General features: G+C 40.8%; 1 protein-coding gene and 1 pseudogene across 1 annotated transcript in view; both read right to left on the minus strand.

Annotated features, from left to right (window-relative positions):
- The window catches only part of LOC138002945 (survival of motor neuron-related-splicing factor 30-like), a 14,435-nt gene extending 11,939 nt beyond the window's left edge, over positions 1 to 2,496 (minus strand). The window contains exons 1-3 of the mRNA XM_068848909.1: positions 2,417 to 2,496; positions 2,260 to 2,325; positions 360 to 401 (exon numbers count right to left, since the gene is read on the minus strand). Of these exons, the coding sequence (XP_068705010.1) occupies positions 360 to 401; positions 2,260 to 2,325; positions 2,417 to 2,476 (168 nt within the window). The 5' untranslated portion in view covers positions 2,477 to 2,496. The remainder of the gene's footprint in view (positions 1 to 359; positions 402 to 2,259; positions 2,326 to 2,416) is intronic.
- A 5,095-nt stretch (positions 2,497 to 7,591) lies between these two features.
- LOC138003663 (N-acetyltransferase 8-like) lies at positions 7,592 to 8,787 on the minus strand (annotated as a pseudogene).
- Positions 8,788 to 8,793: the final 6 nt, after the last annotated feature.

Consider the following 8,793-nt stretch of genomic DNA (forward strand, 5'->3'; position numbering starts at 1 on the left):
ATCTTCATATAATTATTATGTTTGCTGTCCAATTTGAAATGTACCATCTTCTTCCAAGATATACCATGTAAGAAAGTTACCGGTAGTTGCAGAAATAAATCAATCTATGTTTGTTGTTTGCGTACGTGTACAGTAATATACATGTACTGTGTTGTGGCTCAAATTTTTTCTTCGCTCAATTTTGATTTTTCTTTACGATGTATCTTTTATTCATTATCATAATCTGTCAAAATAGAGCTAGTTTAACAAATTTTGAACCAGGAAAAAATTCAAACAACAACATACAGTGTAAATGCACCTTCAATTTATGATAACAAAATGCCAAGCAATAATTAAAACATTGTACACAATGAAAGTACCTCGTTTACATTTAGAAGATCCAATGTAAGAGTGATTACTTCCTGTTGGAAAAGAATCAAAAAAGAATTCAATGACAACTCCACTCAAAGAATATTTTAATTCCGAGTAAATGTGTCAAGCAGTACAATTACATGTTTAAAGGCTTTTTAAAGGAGAGCAAGGTTTTCAATTATTATTTCAAAATGTTCGATTCACCACAGCACATTAATTTTTTTACATCTGGGCAATGACAAACCATGAAATTTGTTAACATGTATATACAAAAATGGTGTGTGTGATTGGTATGTAAAATGATGGTCGCTTAACCCTTTGGCGTCCAAACCGGCCTAAACCGGCCAGACTTATTATTTTACTCTGTTTAACGCCAGACGATTTTACTCCTCAATGGGGAACCCCTGGGAGTCAATGGGTTAATACCCTACAGCCTTCTCAAAATATTTTTGGGGAGCCTCTTATAAGGAAAGTGGAGACAGTTTTGGCACTAAAGGTACCCAAGGGAGTGCCCAAAGGACCCAAACTTCTTGGGAGGTCTGGGGGCATGCTCCCCTCGGGAATATTTAAAATTTAGACACTCACAGATGCAATTTAGTGCAATATCGGGATTTAAAGTGATGAAATTTCACATATGGAGTCTGATAAGAAATACTGGAATGTTAGTTCAATAAACATTTCATGTGCGGGACGCAAAAAAATATTGCGGACGCCAATTTGTATGTCAAACAAGCTTTTTTCAAGCTTTTATAGTACATGTATCTCCAGTGACTTTATGTTAGACTTAAAAATATGTTGTGTCTGACATTTTCCTCACTGGAAGGAGACGGTCAAGCTTTCTGAGGATGCGGCTCATTGAGACCAGCCAGTTTTGAGAAGGCTGGGAACCCTAATATAAAGTGCACTGTATGGCCATCAAATCTGCATCCTAACTGTCAGGCCACTTGCCCATAGCTTACACATGTAAAAGAACATTACTGTGTTGGTACAATAACATTACTTTAGTCAGTAATAGAATCCTGTTCAAATCTTGAATTTTCTCTTCAAGTTGTTTCTTTGTCTAAAGCCCGATTTAGCTAATCCCAGATTAGTGGAAAAGTTTCTTTGCTGATCAAAAAGGTTTCCCCCAAGATTATTAGCCTTTGATTTTAAATTAGACCTTTGGTTTTCCTTCAGCAAAAAATTTGATTGTTAAAGGGTTTTTTGGCAGGCAAAACTCAAACCTTGTTTGGCATTTATCGTGGATTAGTGTCAATGGTCTTTTGAATAACTGGACCCTGAGGATTATTGACCAATGCTTTAAAAACTATAGTTTTCTTAGGGCCGATTTACACGGTACGACTTTGTCGCACGCGACAACGGCTTACGACAGGCCCACGACATGATTTACCATTGTTGTGTACGTCAGAAAAAATGTCGTAGCATTTTAAAACATGTTTTAAAACGCTGCGCCAATCGTAAATCATGTCGTAGGCCTGTCATGAGCTTGTCGCACGCAACAAAATCGTATTGTGTAAATCGGCCCTTACAGTACTACTCCGATGAAAAACCACTTCTCGGTTTTCATCACATTTGGAAAGTACTCGAAATGTGAGATTTTAGGCAATCATTTCAAGAGCTCTTGAAATTACCACCAAAAATTTCGCATGTTGAGCATTCAACGCAAGTACTTTCAAAAGCTGAAGAAAGACAAGAACTGATTTTTCTTTTTTTGTTTTTGTCGTACAGTGTAGTAGCAGTTTAAGCGTGAATCGAATCATACATGATTGTAAGTAACAGCTTATCTGCAATAATTGAACGTTATGGGATCAATAGAGCTCAGGAAGTCAGTTACAACAACGAGCATCATCGCGTACAGAAACAAAGGAAACAGTTTCAAAACCAGTAAAAGTGCCTATGTATGCTAACCTCCAAATCCTGCTTCAATTTCTTCAATTCCTCGTTAGACGGGTCTGTCGTCAAAGCCGCCTCAACCTGTCACAGAGAACAAGAACGGCCTTATTAAAACCCATCACACACAACAAAGGTATCATTAATACCGTGAGTGCATCAAAGAGAAACTTGCCTGCCTCAGCTGAGCACGATATTCTGTCAAATTCGTCTGTAACTCCTTAGAATCCGCCATCTTTAACGTTGAGTAAGGGAGTGGTCACCAAGCTCTAACGTTCCCGTATGAAGGTATATAACGAGGAGATTTGGGGACAAATTTTGTAACCTCCTCTCTTTTGAGAAATTGATAACAGGCAAGAACTTAAATCAAACAAGCTTTTTTGGTTTTTGACAAAAGGTAAGTTTCATCTGGAGGTTTCCCGTGATCGCGATGCCCCCTCAATAGGTTTTCAGTCACATAAATGCATGAAGGAAAGTCTTACCCACCCCCCCTCCCACCCCCCCCCCCCCCCCCTGCTTCACTCCCAATCAATCAGACAATAGAATGATTTGAAAGTTAGTCCTTTATGTTATTTGAATATCACTTCGTATTACGAAATATTGAGGCCTCACATTAAGAAGTTCAAGGATCTCGTGCTCATTAAATTTTTTTTTGGGAAAATATACTTTCAAGAGAAAATGAGGGGACAGAGAGGGAGGCTCAAGGCGTTGGCCGGGATATGTTATGTCCACGAAAGTTATTTTTAGACGAGCGGTAGTCTTTGTTCTAGCGGAAGTCTGTCTTCTGAGACGTCCGCATGCAGTCTTGCCTCGCTCTCAGGTTCTTAGTGAAAAGAGAAAATGATGGCGCACGTGAAAGGCTGATGAATATATATTTTCTTTCAAATATCGGACCGAGGTTGGCCTGCATGCGGACGTCTCGGAAGACTTCCGCTAGTCTAAAAATAACTTTCGTGGACATGACATATCCCAAGGGCTGGACCGGGAGCCTCCTTCTCTGTCCCCTCATTTTCTCTTGATACTTTATAATATTAAAACTTTACCTCTTCCTTGGTCCTTATTTAAAAATGGACTTGTGTTCCACGTTCCGTTGTTCCCAAAATTCAACCTCCTTCCCAGGACTTTCTCCGCCGAGGAGTTAGAAAAATCGGAGGTTGCCCGAAATTACTTCCAAACTTGTTCAGCTTTTTGATCCCTGTAGGAGACTTCACTGTTTATAAACAAATCTTTTGTTATTTAAATTTTGCCAACCACAGAACAAAAGCATCCTTTGTTTCGACAGCCAATAGACCTCTGGGCTCTGGTTGGCACATTAATGACAACAGGTGACGTAACCATGAAAAAAGGCTTATGTTTTCCCTTGTTCCCTAAGATATTTTGTCTTTGGAGTCCCCAGTTCAAATAGGCCACTTCGGAAAATACCATAATACTCTTTGTTTGTCCCCCCAAATTTTGCATAAGCATTGTTTTGTTTTCTCTTGGGACCATTGTAAGTCCCAAGAGAAACTGGAAACAACGCTTATGCAAAATTTGGGGGGACAAACAAAGAGTATTATGGTATTTTCCGAAGTGGCCTATTAGCCATGTTCCCTTGTTACCCAAAACCCATGGGAGGGCCTCGTTTCTAAGTGGACTGTACGTATACGTAAGGTCAGTGTCGGGTTAGTGTTCGAAGCGTTTGGTTCGTCGTTGACCAATCAAGTCAACGACCTGAGTGCTGATACTCTCTACTGGCTCAGGTTGTCCAAAACAAACAGTCCTCCAACAAGAAGATCGTATTTTACTGTTGAAAATCACACTAGTAGTTACCTTTGCTACGGATTTCCAAATAAATAAACTTTAATTCCCCATAAAACGTTGCTTTTTACATTGGTAAATTCAAGTCATCTCGAACTCAAAAGAGCCCTCACTCTCTGACTTGTCTAAAGCGAAATTAAAGAGTTCTATAAACGAAGTAAAACACGTACCGTGTTCCGAATTTCTCGCTCTCCCTTTTATTCTTGTCAACGTCCACAAAAACCTTATTTCCCCGGGGCCGCGACCCGCAAACCCTCATGATCCTCAATGACAATTTTCTCAGTTACTTCAATTAACACCAATCCTGTTTGAAAAGTCCTTGCCTTAAAAAAAAAAAAAACTAAATAAATAAATAGATTTATAAAGTGTATGTTCCGCATGTATCAATAACATAAGAGTAGCGAAGTCTCTAAATCGACCGTCAAAGTGTTTCTGATCCTTCAGTAGAGTAAGTCGACTTCCGCAATGATGGAGCTGCCACGCGTACTTCACAGGGGCGGATCCAGGATTTTTCTTAGGAGCGAGTGCACCTCTAAGACCACTAATGAATGGTATAGCTGACTGGTGACACTTTTTTGCAGAATACCAGTTGCATAAGAAAGCCGCAGGTCATCTTGGGGTGGGGAGGGGGTGCACCCCCTTCACCCTCCCCCTAGATCCACGTTTACTCTAAACCAAAGAGAGGGGATTGTAAGCCGTTAAGCTGTAAGCCTATTTTGACAGCAACGTATAAAAGATAATAAATAACCTTTTCTCCAAAGGTCCCTAAGGCGCTCAGGAGTATACTTAAGCGTCCATCTAAAGACAGCAGTTTAAAGCTACTCCCATTGCCAACAAATCGTTGCTTTACTGGGTAATTCGACCTCCAAGCTCCTATCGCTACATCAAGTCAATCAAGGGATGGAAATATCAAGAATTATCAGACGCTATTCCAATTTGGAAATACTGTTGGAGCTTTGCATTGTTACCGTTATATTTGGATGTTGGTTAGTGTTGACATGGTATGTTGACGCCTTAAGAACTCTGCAAAATAATCCAGGCTACACCATTTTGACTTAAACACGAATAGAGTGAATGAGCAACCTGCCGTTCCAGGATGTAAGAGTCACTGTAATTTATACTGATCTAAGTTATACACCGCTCCTGGACTGGCAAAGTGTAATCAACGGGAAATTTTGCAAAGGCACTCTCATTGACAGGGACAGCAGAAGTCAACCACTAACTTAACGAGTGCATTTCATTCGGATATATCAACTGAAGGACAAAAACGGCTAAATATTAGCGGTAAATTAACTGCTCCTCCTCTTTGCTACGAAAGAAGTGACGATCTTGCTTCGAAAGCAAGTTTACTACAAAATTCTCAGGTACATACCAACCCGAAAATTTCATCGTCGGAATCACTTTGTATGTTAGGCCCGTTTGTTAAACGTCGCATTTTACATGTGCCGAATCTAATTGAAATGAGCGAAAACAATAGATTTTCTCATTTTGCATTAGATTCGGCACATGTAAAATGCGACGTTTAAAACGGGTCTTAAACGCTTCCCGCCATGGTTTATCAACGTGGTTCATCAGGTTCAAAGAAAGTTTCCACTGATTATAAGGTGGCTTTTACAACATTTGCCCAAGCTGAATACTCAGTTCCTAGCGATTCATTTTACCGGCTTATTACAGTTTACTTAGTGGCGATGGAAGCGAGATGCTTTGAATTCAATGCATTGGGCAGAAAAGCCGGATAGAAGTGTAGACAAGGTGACAAAACAATTGGCGAACCGGAAAGATCGAATATCGCTTAAAATATCACATTGATCAACCTTTGGCTGCTCCTTTCGTAAAGCATGTATGTATGTAGAAATTTTGTAAATAGGCTTCTTTAGAAATATGGAGTGAATAGACAGAAGGCGCAGAGGGGTCTTTCAAAGCGGTTTATTTTTTTTTAACTAGTGATGGTTTACAGGGGGTGGTCCATGTTTTTTATACCTCTGAGGCAAGTGCGTCAGTCCTCCGATAGTTCTAGAAAATCGCAGTGATCTTGTCACTCAACGCATCAAGTGTTCCTCTTGAGAACAAAAACGTCACATGATTTGCTAAACGCTTTCGTGTCAGGCACGAAACGATTGCGTAAGAGCGATCGTTGTCAGCTCCACGAAGCTAGCCCATTCTCACCTGACAATGTTCACGTTTATCAAACATTTCAATTTTGCGCTCTTATTGGGCGTAGGCTGTTCAATGTTCTGCATAGTTTGGCATTTTTTTAAGACAGCAGGCCCTCAAAGGCGAGACCTTTCTAGCCAGAGTATCACATGAGCAAAGATCAGGAACATCGCGCGAAAAATGTTCGGAACGTTAAGAATTTATAATGCCTTCAGCACGATGCTCAGTGTTTGGAGAGCAACCGGTCATCTTGCCCGAAATCATGGGGCAGATGTGGGCGCCTACCTAAAACGTCCACCCTGACAGCAACTGTTATCCTATAAGTACCTAAGTTCCCAATAACGGTTGAGTTTACATACTAGAGAGGTTGCTTGGTGGTGCGTTTCTTTGGGATGAGCCGGGAAAGTATCACCTGGATCATGGAGTTCATCAAAGGAACCGATGAATGTACTTTGGGAAAGGATTCTTCGGTTCCTTTGATGTACCATGATCCAAGTGATCTCGGATCAATGATCCTTTTTCGCATCATCCCGAAGAGACGCAACCAAAATTTATATGGTGCCGAGTTTCGAATTGATAGCTTTGAAATAACCGCGTACTTGGAAAGGCGGCATAATCCAATTCACTCCCTTGGTTTGAAGAGTGAGAGAACCTTTTACAACTTCTTAAATCATCAATTATCTCTCGAGGAAGTAACTTGAGATGGAACTCGCGACCTTTCGTCTGCATAATGCTAGAAAGGTCGACTGGTTACACCGGCGCGATCACTGTAAGAACTTTCTCTCCCTTTTTTTTCCCGTCGCCTGCGTGGTCTGAGCAATACCCTGACTAATTGTGACTGGTCCATCTTATTAAGTTGTAAAGACAGACGGTACAGCAGTTAAAAAGTGCCGCTCAAGTCAACTTGGACGTGAAAATAAACATACTATTGCAACCACCAAAATAAAAGAAAGCCTCAAGGTTTTCTCCCATTGGAGATCAATCTCTCACTTCTTTCTGTCACATTTGATGAGAAAGAACCGAAACAGTTTTAGTTTCAGCCTCTTGGAGCCAGAAAACGACAGAGTGCCCTGACAATAAAAAATTCCGATAGTTTCCTCACCCGAATCAACCCGAATTGAAACTGAATCAAGGCTGGACTATTTCCTCCTGGAAAATTTAGTAAATTTCCTCGACAGCCATGAAGTTTTTTTTTTTCGCGCTTGGTCCTTTTCTTTTTCAGACAAACACCTTCATCGATTTTCTTTGACCGCAATGGAGAGTCAAAGAGAGAACGTTCTTGAGGGGGTCTACAGAGATGAATAAAAGCAAGTTTTAAACTTTGTAACTGCTAAACAATGAACCTTCAATTTAACATCGAGGTCCTTAAATGCTTTTACATGAAACATACCAGACTGAGTGTATATAAATTCATTTTGTTTTATTTTGACATGTCCATGGTATGGCTTTTACAATCTTTCAGTAGTGAAAAGAGCTGCAAATCAGTCAAAGGTCTTCACAGACTGTGTTTTAAGGACAGACGAAAACCAATTGAAATGAACTAAGAGCAAGTGATCAGTTCTCCTTGACAAAACTAACAAAGCCATTGAGACACTTTTTGAGTCCTTCATCAGTTAAGAAAGGCCTTCATTTAGACAAGTCCGGTTTTACTGAGGCGCATACGCGATGGTTATGTACTTCTCTTATGTGTTACAAGCAGCAGAAATAACCGACGAGCTCCTCGTCTCTATTCGACGTTGTTTTCTGACTTTGCACCTTAATAGGACAACTAGCAACTACGTCAGAATCATGGCAGGATTTGTTTCTATCCCCTCGGCACTTGAAGTTCCCCTAAGCTAAACGTCTACAGCTCTAAGCCAAAGCACAGGTACTGGAGATCAGCGAGAATCTTTTGTGGATAAGGGAAGACATCGATAAGCCTGAAACCCCACTTCTTGTACAATCGTATGGCGGGTGTTTGTGCACTGGTGGTTGTCAAGACAAGTTTGTCAAAGCGTTGCTCCTTAGCATGCTGAAGAAGTTCATCCAGCAGTTTTTTGGCAATTCCCATTCGCCTACAAACTGGTGAGACGGACATTCTCTGCAACTCCGCGACTCCTGGCTTGTGGTTGTATACCACTAACCCGACCATTCCCACGACCTTTCCATCAAATTCAGCAACCCACATGTGAGACCCATCTCCCGACATGTATGTCTTTTCAATATTATACAGGTCCGTCGCCAAACACTCCTTGATAAATCTCCAGCATTCAATGTAGATGTAAATGTACAACAATGCCAACAAAACGACACAGAAGAAGACGTAATAGGCCAACATCCAAGAGGTCCACTTGACGGCCGCAAGAATGACAAGCACACTCAACGCTACAAGAACCCCACAGTACTTTGGCAAAACGACTCGAGTGGCACGGCCTACCAATGCTCCATCCCTTGCGTGAAGATCTCTCGGCAACTTTCAAAATCTCTGTTCTGGTACGAACGTATCTTGACTTCACGGACTTCGCTCTTCATTGGCGATGAACTTGATTCCAGAAGAATAGTCTTAGTGGACGACATAATCTATAAAATAATGGAACAACAACGGTTAATTTGTAGACATCA

This window comes from Montipora foliosa, chromosome 5, assembly GCF_036669935.1.
Source record: "Montipora foliosa isolate CH-2021 chromosome 5, ASM3666993v2, whole genome shotgun sequence".
Classification (NCBI taxonomy): Eukaryota; Metazoa; Cnidaria; class Anthozoa; order Scleractinia; family Acroporidae; genus Montipora; species Montipora foliosa.